At 38.4% G+C, this 13,417-nt stretch overlaps 3 protein-coding genes across 6 annotated transcripts in view; 2 read left to right on the top strand and 1 right to left on the bottom strand.

The window, feature by feature from the left end:
- The window catches only part of LOC145734683 (uncharacterized), a 133,852-nt gene that overhangs the window by 11,715 nt on the left and 108,720 nt on the right, over positions 1 to 13,417 (bottom strand). The gene's annotated exons all lie outside the window — the stretch shown is intronic.
- LOC145734707 (putative ATP-dependent RNA helicase DDX17) lies at positions 92 to 10,100 on the top strand. 3 transcript variants are annotated; one of them, XM_081988244.1, is made up of 9 exons: positions 95 to 237; positions 650 to 813; positions 919 to 1,427; positions 1,918 to 2,345; positions 2,400 to 2,638; positions 9,076 to 9,254; positions 9,386 to 9,657; positions 9,713 to 9,807; positions 9,859 to 10,100. In XM_081988244.1, coding segments are annotated over exons 1-9 (1,896 nt in total). In that variant the 5' UTR covers positions 95 to 235; the 3' UTR covers positions 9,867 to 10,100. The 3 variants fall into 3 exon arrangements, 2 of the variants coding, with proteins under 2 accessions (XP_081844371.1, XP_081844370.1); XR_014179488.1 differs by lacking the exons at positions 9,386 to 9,657; positions 9,713 to 9,807; positions 9,859 to 10,100 and adding an exon at positions 5,670 to 6,243 and having other exon boundaries at positions 92 to 237; positions 9,076 to 9,216; XM_081988245.1 differs by lacking the exons at positions 9,076 to 9,254; positions 9,386 to 9,657; positions 9,713 to 9,807; positions 9,859 to 10,100 and adding an exon at positions 5,670 to 6,254 and having other exon boundaries at positions 92 to 237.
- Positions 10,213 to 13,236, top strand: LOC145734708 (sulfhydryl oxidase 2-like). The gene is made up of 4 exons (XM_081988246.1): positions 10,213 to 11,346; positions 11,544 to 11,791; positions 11,847 to 12,344; positions 12,440 to 13,236. Exons 1-4 carry the CDS (start codon positions 10,367 to 10,369, stop codon positions 12,601 to 12,603), a joined length of 1,890 nt encoding a protein of 629 aa, XP_081844372.1. The 5' UTR covers positions 10,213 to 10,366; the 3' UTR covers positions 12,604 to 13,236.

Here is a 13,417-nt window from a genome sequence, read left to right as displayed (position 1 = left end):
GGAGTTTTTGACAGTCCCAAGAACAGTGTCTGTCCTTTGATTTGAATGCAATAGACAAGGAGACAAAATACAGTCACGTCATTTGTCAAACTACTGTTACGCCAAATCAAACTGTCAAACATTTTTTCGGCTTTGCAGTCCATTTGCATTTTTTAATTGAAACAAATTATTCGCCACAATTTCAGTGTTTTGGTGCAGTTAATCGCGTTAAACCAGTCAACAAAAGATATAAACAATGTAAGTTTTTGTTTTGTTTCTGTTCTGCCCAATTCTGCAGGTAAACCATTAGCGGAAGGATGCTACCCTTACCAACCCTGTAGGGTCATTGTTTTCTTTAAAAAAAAGACATTTATAGTACTCAATGTGCCTTAAAAAGATAAGATGTTTTGTTAGGTAGTAGATATTTATTCTTTCTTAGGTTAATTCGTTCAAATATTATTTCAATGTTGTTATTGTGTTTACTGCAGTGGTTAAAGCCTGAAATATTCAACCACTAACAGTATTCTTATGTATGAGAGTATTTGTGAGTTAAAACGAAGGAGAAAGGGTTTTATTAGGTGGGGTTGACACTCTGGCCCCATTTGTTTTGAGTTTTGATCTTCCAGTCTATTACCCTCAAAATTAGCAAAACATGAAATTATTTTTGTAGGTCATACGGTCAAGGAGGTGGATTTAGAGGCAGAGATTCTGGAGGTAGCCGCTTTGGAGGACGTGGAGGAGATGGAGGTGGCTTTCGAAGCGGAGGAGGCGGAGGTTATCGGAGCGGTGGCCCTGGCGGCGGCGGCTTTGGCGGTGGTTTCCGAAATGGTGGAGGTTGTGCATTTTACTACTAATTTGTATAACTCTTTCACTATACTTCAATCATTATTTGTTGGGACAATTAAAAGCTTCTTGTCTGAGTGTAATTATTTCAATCAGGTGGTCGTGGTGGCGACCGATTCGGCGGAGGAGGTGGCCGTTTTGGAGGACGCGGTGGTGGTGGCCCTGGAAGAGGTTTGAGAAGACCCCATTGGGACAGTCAACAATTACGTCCGTTCAAAAAGGACTTTTACATTCCCCATCCTGCTGTCGCCAGCAGATCCCAATTCGAAGTGCAGGCTTTCCGCGACGCCAAAGAAATTACGGTGGACGGTGATGCGCCCAATCCAATTCAAAACTTTGAGGAAGCCAGTTTTCCCGATTACGTTATGGACGAGTTACAAAATCAAGGGTTCGATTTTCCTACCCCGATTCAGGCCCAAGGCTGGCCGATCGCTTTAAGCGGACACGACATGGTTGGAATTGCCCAGACTGGTTCAGGGAAAACGTTGGCCTACATTTTGCCCGCCATTGTTCACATAAACAATCAACCAAGGCTTACCCAAGGGGAAGGACCCATTGTTTTGGTTTTAGCTCCCACTCGGGAACTCGCTCAACAAATCCAACAAGTACGTGAATTTTAATTTAATTTGTGAACTTTTTCAGGTTTTTTACGTTTGGTTATTGGAAAATTATAATAGTAAGTCACAGTAGATTGTGGTTGGTCAAAAAAGCAGTTAATTTTTGACCAATTACAAGCTCAGATTTACGCAATTGCCAAATAATTATGAATACAACACTTTACTTGACAACTGTCATACCTGCTTGTCAACAATGACATTAGAAATGATTTTGTGACAAGAGTTATGCAGACCTTGTTATTTAGGTTAGGTTAGGTTATTGTGTTTTTTTACGTTTGGTTATTGGAAAATTAAATAGTAAGTCACAGTAGATTGTGGTTGGTAAAAAAAAGCAGTTAATTTTTGACCAATCACAAGCTGAGATTTACCCAATTACCAAATAATTATGAATACAACACTTTACTTGACTGAACTGTCATACCTGCTTGTCAACAATGACATTAGAAATTATTTTGTGACTGCAGAAATTGTTATTTAGGTTGCATCAGAATTTGGACGATCTTCTTACATCCGGAACACCTGTATTTTCGGTGGGGCTCCAAAAGGTCCCCAAGCCAGAGACTTGGAACGGGGGGTGGAGATTTGCATCGCAACTCCCGGTCGTTTGATCGATTTCCTGGAAAAGGGATCAACCAACCTGGCCAGATGTACTTACTTAGTACTGGACGAGGCGGACAGAATGCTGGACATGGGTTTTGAGCCTCAAATCCGCAAAATCATCGAACAAATCCGACCGGACCGACAGACGCTCATGTGGTCGGCCACTTGGCCGAAAGAAGTGATGAAATTGGCTTCCGATTTCATGTCCGACTACATCACCATTAACGTTGGCTCTCTGCAACTATCCGCCAATCACAACATCCTGCAAATTGTCGACGTTTGCCAGGAACACGAGAAAGAATTCAAGTAGGTTCGTTGAGTGAACAGTTCGGATTGGACAATTAAAATTTCGGTTTGTAGATTGAACCAGTTACTGCAAGAAATATCAAACAACGCAGAACCGGGCGCCAAAATCATTATTTTTGTCGAGACCAAGAAAAAAGTTGAAATGATCACCAGGAACATCAAACGTTACGGCTGGCCTGCTTTGTGCATGCACGGAGATAAAAGCCAACAGGAACGCGATTACGTTTTGAGGGATTTCAGGAGTGGCAAGTCTACTATTTTAGTCGCTACAGATGTCGCTGCTAGAGGATTGGGTAAGTGCTCTAGTTTATGTAAAACTTGGAAGTGTGCACATAGTGACTGTCTGGAAATTGATAATTTCTACGTCATTTTACCGTGAATTGAGTGGAAAAGTCTATAGTAGCAAATTAGGATTTACCAGACTGGTTTTTTGTATATTTAGTAGATCAAGTAGCCAGATTTGGCAAAATACGTTAGTTTTGTGTTTTGTTTTACAATTCATATTAAACTACAGTTGAAGGTATTGGCAAAGCCTTAAATCATCGTAATCCAAAGGCATATTTTTCCTTAACACACTGATTTAATTGAAATGGTACTGGTAAACCTTTTAGATGCTACAGAAGTGCATTTTGAGAGTCCTTCTTTATTAGCAGTTACAAGCATTTAACCTTATGCAGGTATGGAAAGACAGTGGTAAGGAGAGAGAGAGGCATTAAAAATCAATGGGCTGAATAAAGATAGCAATAAACTTCTTAAATAAGTGACTGACGTAGTTGGTCAGGGGATATTCTAATGAGTTGGTCATGTGACTCGATCTTTGTCTAGCCCACTGATTTTGAATGCTTCTCTCTGTTTACCACAAGTTTCCTATGTACGATTTTGAAATTCGCACTTCTGTTTCTCGAAAACTATACATAATATGGCTACGGAAAAATGTTTTTTTTTTAGTAAACGTGGCCAAGGGAAATTGCTGGAAATAATTTTTAGTTTTCTAAGTCCACTTTCTAAAGCGCAATTTTTGTAAAAAACGCCCTCTATCAAAGAGACCGAAAACTAAATGGAACATTGTTTTGGAACACTGTACAGGACAGAGAATGCTCTTTAAAATGCCGCAAAAACGAAGTTTCCACGATAAGCCGTTTTCGAGATATTCCATTTTTTCAAAGCATACTTTGGACTACTCCCACCACATTCTAATGGTATTGAAACGCCCCCTAGCGGTGGATTTAGAAAGCTGAAAATTATTTCCAGCATTTTCCCTTGGCCACATTCACTAATAAAAAATGTATCTTGTCAGTTTGTGACGCTAGAGGGCGTTTTTCGAATTTTTTGAAAACTCTTCACAACTTTTTTGTTTATTAAATTATCAAAGTGAAACAAACAGATTCTTAAGGCACTTTTTTTATGTGATTCCAGGGGCGTGCTTAGTTTTTTGTTACTGCCTTCCGTTTTCTCCATAATTGAGGTAACTTTCTTATTTTAATTGGTTCATAATTGAATATAACTTTAAAAAAATGTCTGTTTTTAAACATTTACTATGATATAAGTATGTCCATAGTTATTCCTACAAAAACCTGAAATATGAAGTTAACTTAAGAAATTACTTTTTCAGAAAGTGTGAGTCAAAAATCAAAAAAAGGATCATTCCTGATCCAGATATGTATAGATAGAGCTTTTTTATACACAATCAAGTCCAGTCTAAACAAATTGGTTAGAACATTTGTTCTGGAAAGTACAATACACAGAAAACTAGTTTAAATACTGTTCAATGTAAGAAAATCTGTAAATCCTTGAAACTAGGTAAGCAAAACTGGTAAATGGTTCTTATGTTATTACCAAGAACATTCATTCAAAACTATTTTTGTTGCTCTCACATTGAAGGATGCTTTAAAATGTATCTCACATACCTGTGCATGTAACAAGTACCTAATAAATTTACTGTACTAGAAAGTACTTACCATTGAGTGTTGGAGTAAAATCATCCCACTTCAAAGTGTTCAACCACTGTTGAGTTAAATCCAGTAAAAAACTGACACGGTTGGGCTTTTTCCTGAATTGCTGTTACAATGCGGCTTGAAAAACTTATGAACAAAAATAACTTAACTCAAATAACCTCAAGTTTTGATTTTAAACCGTAAAAATTCATCTAATCCTCAAAAAACTCAATTTCCACAATACAAACAAACGCAAACTGTCAACACTATTTCCGCCATATTGGAATTTTTGACAAGCACTTTCTAGTGTAGTAGGCGGTGCACCAGACCGCCAGCCAATTACACGCTTGCCTAGCACACTAGATCTGTGTATGTTTTTTTTTTATCTGTTGCTAAGGAACGTTGTGATTTTGATTAACAACTTTATGGCCGCATTCGTTTTCAAGCTCCATGGATCGAGCAGCGCGTTTTTGACGTCACGATGACGTAATTTGACAGTTGGTTAAATTATGCTTTTACTAAATTACGTCATCGTGACGTCGAAAAAGCGCTACTCGTTCCGTGGAGCTCGAAAACGAATGCGGCCTACAAAAACGTGTTTTTTATTTGCAATTAAATTCAGTTTGTTAAACTAAAATGATTCAATTAAAAATTAAATTCCAGATTATATGCAGTCCACTCTATTGGCGTTTCAAGTACTAAAACTAACTAACTAAATTCCTAACCAAAACATGCCAAAATCAACGTAAACAAACGGAGAAATGACAGCTGGAATGCCCGAAACTGTTTTCATAACTGATCACCAGAGGGAGTTATCTTGAAACGCCAATTGAAGTATACCAGTCATAGAAACAAGAAATAAATAAACGTCACTTTTGACAGCTGATGTCAAAACCCGAGTCAAAGCCAACTTTGTCTCAGTGATTTTTAAGATTTAGAGATATTTCCATTCCTAAACTGGCATAAAATGGAAATTTTTTAAAAATTATAACCAACTGTCATATCAATTTAAAATAATAGTTAGTTAATAAATCAAGCACGCCACTGAAAAAGTGTGAAAAAGTTGTGAAGAGTTTCAAAGTAGGCGAAATGTGAAACACGCCCTCTAGCGCCGCGAACTGTCAAAACCCTCTAAATCCAGACACCTTGTACGTATACAGAAATTGAAACAAAATTGGTATGACGTCACAAGTTCCAATAATTTTGGGTCAGCGTAAACAACTTATTTCCCTGAAAATCAATTAAATGACTGCTGTATTTTTGTAAACACTTGAATAAGTGTATTAACGTAGTATTTAACGATCTTGACGTCGTTCTAGTTTGTATGGGCAGGTATTTTTGTTTGGAATGGGTTTTTAATCAGTCTGGATATCCGTTTTTTCTGTTTCAGAGGCACAAGCAGGCTCCGGCGTATTCGGCATTATAGCAAACACACAAACAAAGCGAAAAACGCATAAACCTATTGCCCAGAATACGCCACACACGTAGTTGTGTTCTAAACAAAAATAGGATACAATTCAGTGTCTTGCGGGTGTCTCTGGCTGGCTACCCCTCTAAAAAAATTAAAAAACCGAACGGGTAGAAGACCGATGGGCGAGTTTTGATGTGTGGCCGCATCAAATCATTGGCATATCATGGAATCCCCCAATCTTATTAAAAAAATTTCCCCATAAACCTACACGGACCAGCTCGGCAGTTGTAGTGACGAGAAGAACGCGAAATAGCCGAGCTGACTGTTTTAAAAAATCAAACAAACACAAGACCCAGAAGTATGTCAGCCTGTCGGTCCTGCAGTGGGAACTAGTGGAAGTTTGTTGCGGCATAAAAAAGTCCAAATAGTTCCAAACTCCACTGCAGCAGCATTTCAGATCTAATCAAAATGCTACTATAGCTAATTCTTTAAATCGCTCCTGGCCAGAGCTCGTTTTCGATGGAGAAATTTCAGTACAGTCACTGAATAGCGGGTTAGTACTTGGTAATTTTTCCCTTTTTTTATGTTTAATACGTTTTTAATACGCTCTGTATGTGTCTCTATCTGCTATTGCTTAGGTCAGTGTTTTCGGTACCTTCAAAATGGATGTCATATGGTTAAAGTGTACAGAATAATCTGGTGATGGGCGTAAAATTGGATTGAGAATTGAAATTTGCTTGAAACGTTCATTTTCCTGTCATGGCTGTCATTAAAGTCATTCTTATACCAAATGAGTTTCAATTTAAAAAAAAATTTAATGAACAAGTATCCCTTTCTAAAAAATTTTGCATTTTCAGCTTTTTGTCACTTTTTTTATTATTTCATGTTTTAAGATGAGTAATTTGTGACTATTTGATTTACTGACAATTGTCAAAATAACTGTCATAAATATCAGAAACACGAAAACGTTTCATGTCAGATATGTCAATATGGCCGATTCTCACTTAGTCTGAAAATCCGTATTTAAAACCCACTTGGAGTGGGAAAATGACTGTTTTAAGCACATTTTTGGAATCCTCATCAAATTTCCTATCCAAAAACCTGAAAAAAACTACAAAATTTGGTACAGTCAGGGAGAAAAGCGGTGTCAAAGTCTGAACTGCCAAAATACAAATTGAAAAGACAGTCAGGGACAAAATTGCCTTCAAAACCCACTTGGAGTGGGAAAATGACTGTTTTAAGCACATTTTTGGAATCCTCATTAAATTTCCTATCCAAAAACCTGAAAAAAACTACAAAATTTGGTACAGTCTGGGAGAAAAGCGGTGTCAAAGTTTGAATTGCCAGAAATACAATTTGAAAAGACAGTCAGGGACAAAATTGCCTGCAAAACTCACTTGGAGTGGGAAAATGACTGTTTTAAGCACATTTTTGGAATCCTCATTAAATTTCCTATTGAATAACCTGAAAAAATACTACAAAATTTGGTACAGTCAGGGAGAAAAGCAGTGTCAAAGTTAGAACTGCCAGAAATACAAATTGAAAAGACAGTCAGGGACAAAATTGCCTGCAAAACCCACTTGGAGTGGGAAAATGACTGTTTTAAGCACATTTTTGAAATCCTCATTAAATTTCCTATTGAATAACCTGAAAAAATACTACAAAATTTGGTACAGTCAGGGAAAAAAGCGGTGTCAAAGTTTGAACTGCCAGAAATACAAATTGAAAAGACAGTCAGGGACAAAATTGCCTGTAAAACCCACTTGGAGTGGGAAAATTACTGTTTTAAGCACATTTTTGGAATCCTCATCAAATTTCCTATCCAAAAACCTGAAAAAAACTACAAAATTTGGTACAGTCAGGGAGAAAAGCAGTGTCAAAGTTTGAACTGCCAAAATACAAATTGAAAAGACAGTCAGGGACAAAATCGCCTGAAAAACCCACTTGGAGTGGGAAAATGACTGTTTTAAGCACATTTTTGAAATCCTCATTAAATTTCCTATTCAATAACCTGAAAAAATACTAGAAAATTTGGTACAGTCGGGGAGAAAAGCAGCGTCAAAGTTTGAACTGCCAAAATACAAATTGAAAAGACAGTCAGGGACAAAATCGCCTGTAAAACCCACTTGGAGTGGGAAAATTACTGTTTTAAGCACATTTTTCGAATCCTCATCAAATTTCCTATCCAAAAACCTGAAAAAAACTATAACATTTGATACAGTCAGGGACAAAATCGCCTGCAAAACCCACTTGGAGTGAGAAAATGACTGTTTTAAGCACATTTTTCGAATCCTCATTAAATTTCCTATTCAATAAACTGAAAAAATACTACAAAATTTGGTACAGTCAGGGAGAAAAGCGGTGTCAAAGTTTGAACTGCCAGAAATACAATTTGAAAAGACAGTCAGGGACAAAATTGCCTGCAAAACCCACTTGGAGTGGGAAAATGACTGTTTTAAGCACATTTTTGGAATCCTCATTAAATTTCCTATTGAATAACCTGAAAAAATACTACAAAATTTGGTACAGTCAGGGAAAAAAGCGGTGTCAAAGTTTGAACTGCCAGAAATACAAATTGAAAAGACAGTCAGGGACAAAATTGCCTGCAAAACCCACTTGGAGTGGGAAAATGACTGTTTTAAGCACATTTTTGGAATCCTCATTAAATTTCCTATTGAATAACCTGAAAAAATACTACAAAATTTGGTACAGTCTGGGAGAAAAGCGGTGTCAAAGTTAGAACTGCCAGAAATACAATTTGAAGACAGTCAGCGACAAAATTGCCTGCAAAACCCACTTGGAGTGGGAAAATGACTGTTTTAAGCACATTTTTGGAATCCTCATTAAATTTTCTATCCAATAACCTGGAAAAACACCACAAAATTTGGTACAGTAAGGGAAAAAAGCAGTGTGAAAATATGAACTGCCAGAAACACAGTAAAGATTAAAGGTAATTTACCCATCACTAGAATAATCTAAGTAGCGTATACTAAAAATCAAAACAAAAGTAATATGACGTCACAGCAGATTCAACCTGATACTTTGATGACCGAACCCAATTTTGTTTGATTGTTGGTATACAAGAAAGAAATACCATTGACACTCTGGACAATAGCAGATAAACAATGTTAACATTCTAGTGTGTGACGCTAATTCAAATATTATTTAAGGTGTTAAAAATGTCAGCTGTCATTATTTGTGCTCCACGTGTGCAGTATTTGCGTAAACCTCAGCACAGTAGTCGGACCAATCAGAAACTAGCAAGCAGTGCTGCGATTGGCGCAAACACGGCACACGTGGACACTTGACAACTGACAGTCTAGATATGAATTTTGAGTCTGACTTTAATAAAACGTTTCCTGATTGAACGTATTCTCTGATTTAGACGTGGATGGAATCAAATACGTCATTAATTACGACTATCCTAACTCGTCCGAAGATTATATTCACAGGATTGGAAGAACGGCCAGATCTGACACGACCGGTACTTCGTACGCCTTTTTTACCCCGGGTAATTCCCGGCAAGCTAAAGATTTGGTTTCTGTGTTGAAAGAGGCCAATCAGGTGAGAAACGTTTAACTTAAAAAGGGATTTGAGAGTAAATCTCAGGGTCAGAAAAAGCAGCATTCAGTTTGCTGCTTTTCTTTACCAATTTAGGCAAATAGTGCACATCACGTAAAATGTCCCAAAAACAGGTCGTTAATCCAAAACTAATGGATATGATGGGTCGTGGTGGTGGTGGAGGCGGCTACGGTGGTCGCAATGGTGGCGGTCGTTGGATCAGTTCAGGAAGTCGCGGTGGTCCTCCAGGAGGCGGTCGAAACGGCCCACCTGGATCGAGTAGAAGCGGCGGTTTCGGCGGGGGCATGGGAGGCTCTAGCAGAGGTGGTTCTCGTAGTTTTGGGGGAGGAATGGGTGGACGTGGTGATCGTGGTAGTTCAGGCGGACCACCTGGAGGTGGTTACAGGTAAAAATGCCTTGATGACTGTCTGTGAGTTGGTCGACTCTGAAATAATTTTCAGTCGAGGTGGAGGTGGTGGCCGTGGAGGTCCCGGAGGCAGCAGCAATTTTAGGAGCGGGGGCTCGTCTCGGTTTAGTGGCGGTCCGGGCAGAGGATGTAAGTTTTGATCAACCTCATATAACTCCCAAATTTCACATTTTTTTACAGTTAACTGATCCGGCATTACTGCTCTGAATAGTGGCAAAACATTCTAAGTTACTAATAGAATCAATGTGAATATAGATTGAGGTTTTTTGATATTTTTTTTTCCAGTTTATAGATTGCCAGAATCTAAGATTACTCATCTAGTTTGTCATCACTATAATTTTGTATTTCTGATCATCTGTGATTTAATATCCATCTTAATTTCTGTAACTATAATTTAATAAACTATTTTTTAGTTTGTGTACGTTTTTATTTAATTTACAGGAAACTGTATATTAGGCTGTAATTGACAACTGACATTTACTGTGTGTTGTTAATCATCAAACCCCTGACATCTGACGTAAGACGTAACACTGGTGACATATTCCTATTTGTTGTATGTGTTATGTTAAAGTTAGTGGTAACACACGGAAAAGAAAACCCTTGAGTCATGAGGTAACACTAAAAAAAGTGGCTTCCATTTAAAGTTTCCAAATGAACCAGTTAACGTAATTCATTAATTTATTACAAAATGTTTTTTACCACTTTAAAACTATCCCTTTTGGTGCTTTTCACCCTGATACAGTTTACAAACAACGCCTCCCTGGACATACAGGGTAATTATGAACGATTCTCCGGCGACCAAGGCCTGTACAGCCAAAAAGACGACGTGGAAATCCTCACATCGAGCAACTTTAAGCAAGCAATCCTAAATAGCGGTAGGGCTTGGCTGGTCGAGTTCTACAACAGCTGGTGTGGATTCTGCCAAAAGTTTGCCCCCTCGTGGAAGGATTTCGCCACCGACGTCCGCAGCTGGAGGGATTTGGTGGTGGTAGCTGCTATAGATTGTGCCAACGACCAAAACTTTGCTCTATGTAGGGAATACGAAATTATGGCTTATCCTTCCTTAAGATACTACCCAGAAAACTTTGAAGAAGCCCCTAAAAGCTATGGATATGCCATGAACCGTGGGGTGTCTGCTGAAGATCACAGACACGACTTGGTGAAAAGAATTATAAAAGAACAGAAAGAGGGAAGGGGCACACACTACCCTAAAATGCTTCCTTTCACTGGAAGCACCATAAATAGCCTCTTTGAAGACACTCCTAGTGAAACCAAGTACGCTGTACTGTTAAAACAGGAATCCGACTCACTTTTGGGACCAGAACTGCTTCTAGATTTACATAGAATTCCTGGCGTCACCACCAAATACATCCACTCCAACCACACAGAACTTTTGTCACACCTACCGGACAGTGGCACTCCAGCTTTGTATGTTATAGAAAAGGGCCAGGAAGCCAGACAGTTAATGGTCACTTCTTACGAGCGAAAAGTTGTTATAGCTGCAATAAAAGAGAACCTAAAAGCCAAAAATATCTTGTTTTCCATTGAGGAAGACAGTAAGCTGGGTCTGGACCAGTACGATAAAAAAAAGGAGGTGGATGCCCTGTTTGACAAAGTGCGCAAAATGGGCGATGTCGTTTTTCAAATGGACTTAGAAAGTGCTTTGAGGTAGGTCAGGGTCAGTTTTGTTGTATTTTTAGTTAAATATTACTTGTAAATTTATATAACCTTGAGTGTGCTGTCAAAAATGATTAATCACTACTAACCTTTGAAATGTCATTGTCAAAAATCAGTGACGTCAGAAGTAGGACAGGTTTGCATTAGTTATGCAACCATACAAACAATTTTTGATAAATTTGTTTCAGATACTCTTTGAAACGGGAAGTAGGCGGTTTAAAGGAAATAACCGGCGAGAAACTGCAAGCTTTACGTAACTATCTTAAAGTGCTGGTGAAACATTTTCCCTTTGGTCGAAACGGTAAAGTGCTACTGCAGGAAATCAGCGACATTGCCGAAAGTTCAGATCCGGTCCAAGGAATTGCCATAGCCAAACTGGTGAGAGAGAGTGAGAAAGAAGACAAGCAAGTGTTTTCCACACCTCAAAAATGGTTGGGTAGGTTTGTCCCTTTCACAGGAAAAATTTGTTACCTAAATTGATTACTAATTAGGTTGCCAAGGCAGTTCAGCCCAATACCGCGGATATCCTTGCGGTTTGTGGAAAATGTTCCACTACCTCACAGTAAACGTAGCCGACTACGAATTGGGCTTGAGAGGTGACAATCCCCGGATAGCTCTGGAGACGATGCACGGTTACATCAAGAACTTCTTCGGCTGTTCGGACTGCAGTCAGCACTTTCAAGACATGGCGGCACGCAGGGAAATTGACAAAGTCGCTTCGTTCGACGAATCAATCCTGTGGCTGTGGAGCGCGCACAACGAAGTGAATAAAAGACTGTCCGGGGACGCCACCGAGGATCCGGAATTCCCTAAAGTACAATTCCCGTCGGAAAAAAGTTGCCCTCGATGCCACAAATCGGACGGGACTTGGGATAACGCGGAAGTGTTGAAGTTCCTCAAGCAAATGTACAGTAGCGTGAACGTGCGCTATTTGGGAGCGGACACTAAAATCATCTATCAGGGATTGGAGGGCAACGCCACAACACCCGGTGGGTTTTTTATTGTAGACGCATTGAAATTTTACTTTTTGCTCTACCCGGCTATTATCGCTCTAATCTACATACTGATTAAATTGTTTTTGAAGCGGGGCTACAAACGGAAGATGTACAAATACAAACACGACCTGTTAGGGAAGGTTTAGAAGGAGTTGGAATCGACGGTGGGTCGACGTCCACGTCAAGCAAGGCAAAAGATAAGGCTAATTTTACATTGTTCGTGTTATTAACCATTTCATTTATCTATTTTTAACTAAACGGACTCTCTACACTTTTCCTCCTCACAAGCGTATATTAGTCACCTTTTATTAGTAGTGCATGCAACCAGTAATACACTAACCTGATTGTAAATTGGGCATTGTAGTCAATAGAGCAACTAACCAGACAAATGTTGATTATTGGATTTGTTGTTATATTGGCATTCTTATTAATACTTGATTTAATCAGAATGACAATAACGCAAATAAATCAACCAGTGTAAACGGCAATGACGTTTATGTCATGTTTAACGCACAACTGTCACTGCCGCAAAACACTGGAACGGAGCTGCGATTAACCCCATTGAACTTAGAATATTTTAAGTTTCAGATTTCTGATAATAATCTCTTGCAGCAAACTGTATTTTTTTTAACGATGACAGCCTGACACAAAACGCTCACTCTGGCAACATTGGCTGGCTGTTTAAAGTTACCTTATCTTTTGTCAAATGTCATTTGACTTGATTTATTATTGAACTAAAAGCATGAGTGTAAATAATTTTGATGAGGTTGTATATGTATATAATGACAATATTGTTAACTTATTTTGTATTTTTTTTCTGCCAAAAACCGAGATTTCTAATATTGTATATGTTGAGTTTCTTATAAATACTATTTAATATTAATAATCGTGTTTTAATTCATACATACCTTTTCTTGAAGTGGGTGAAGGACTGTCACAAACACTTTTTAGCACAATGGCATGCTTTTGAGCTCCAAAACGGTTCGTGTACCTAAAAAAGAGCATGTTTAATGATAACGGCCATATACTAGTTAATATAATCACAAATAATAGCATAAACTAACAAA

The sequence above is a fragment of the Ips typographus genome, linkage group LG10 (genome assembly GCF_016097725.1).
Source record: "Ips typographus isolate SLU linkage group LG10, UJ_Ityp_2.0, whole genome shotgun sequence".
Taxonomy (NCBI): domain Eukaryota; kingdom Metazoa; phylum Arthropoda; class Insecta; order Coleoptera; family Curculionidae; genus Ips; species Ips typographus.
This window is presented reverse-complemented; position numbering and strand designations above follow the sequence as displayed.

Bases quoted from the DNA above. Each gene is read 5' to 3' on its own strand.
- LOC145734707 (XM_081988244.1), top strand. The intron at 2,346-2,399 runs GTAGGTTCGTTG...TTCGGTTTGTAG, and splicing joins GAACACGAGAAAGAATTCAA to ATTGAACCAGTTACTGCAAG. The intron at 9,255-9,385 runs GTGAGAAACGTT...TCCCAAAAACAG, and splicing joins TGTTGAAAGAGGCCAATCAG to GTCGTTAATCCAAAACTAAT.
- LOC145734708 (XM_081988246.1), top strand. From the start codon at position 10,367: ATGTTTTTTACCACTTTAAAACTATCCCTTTTGGTGCTTTTCACCCTG. The intron at 11,347-11,543 runs GTAGGTCAGGGT...AATTTGTTTCAG, and splicing joins GACTTAGAAAGTGCTTTGAG to ATACTCTTTGAAACGGGAAG. The intron at 11,792-11,846 runs GTAGGTTTGTCC...ATTACTAATTAG, and splicing joins CACACCTCAAAAATGGTTGG to GTTGCCAAGGCAGTTCAGCC.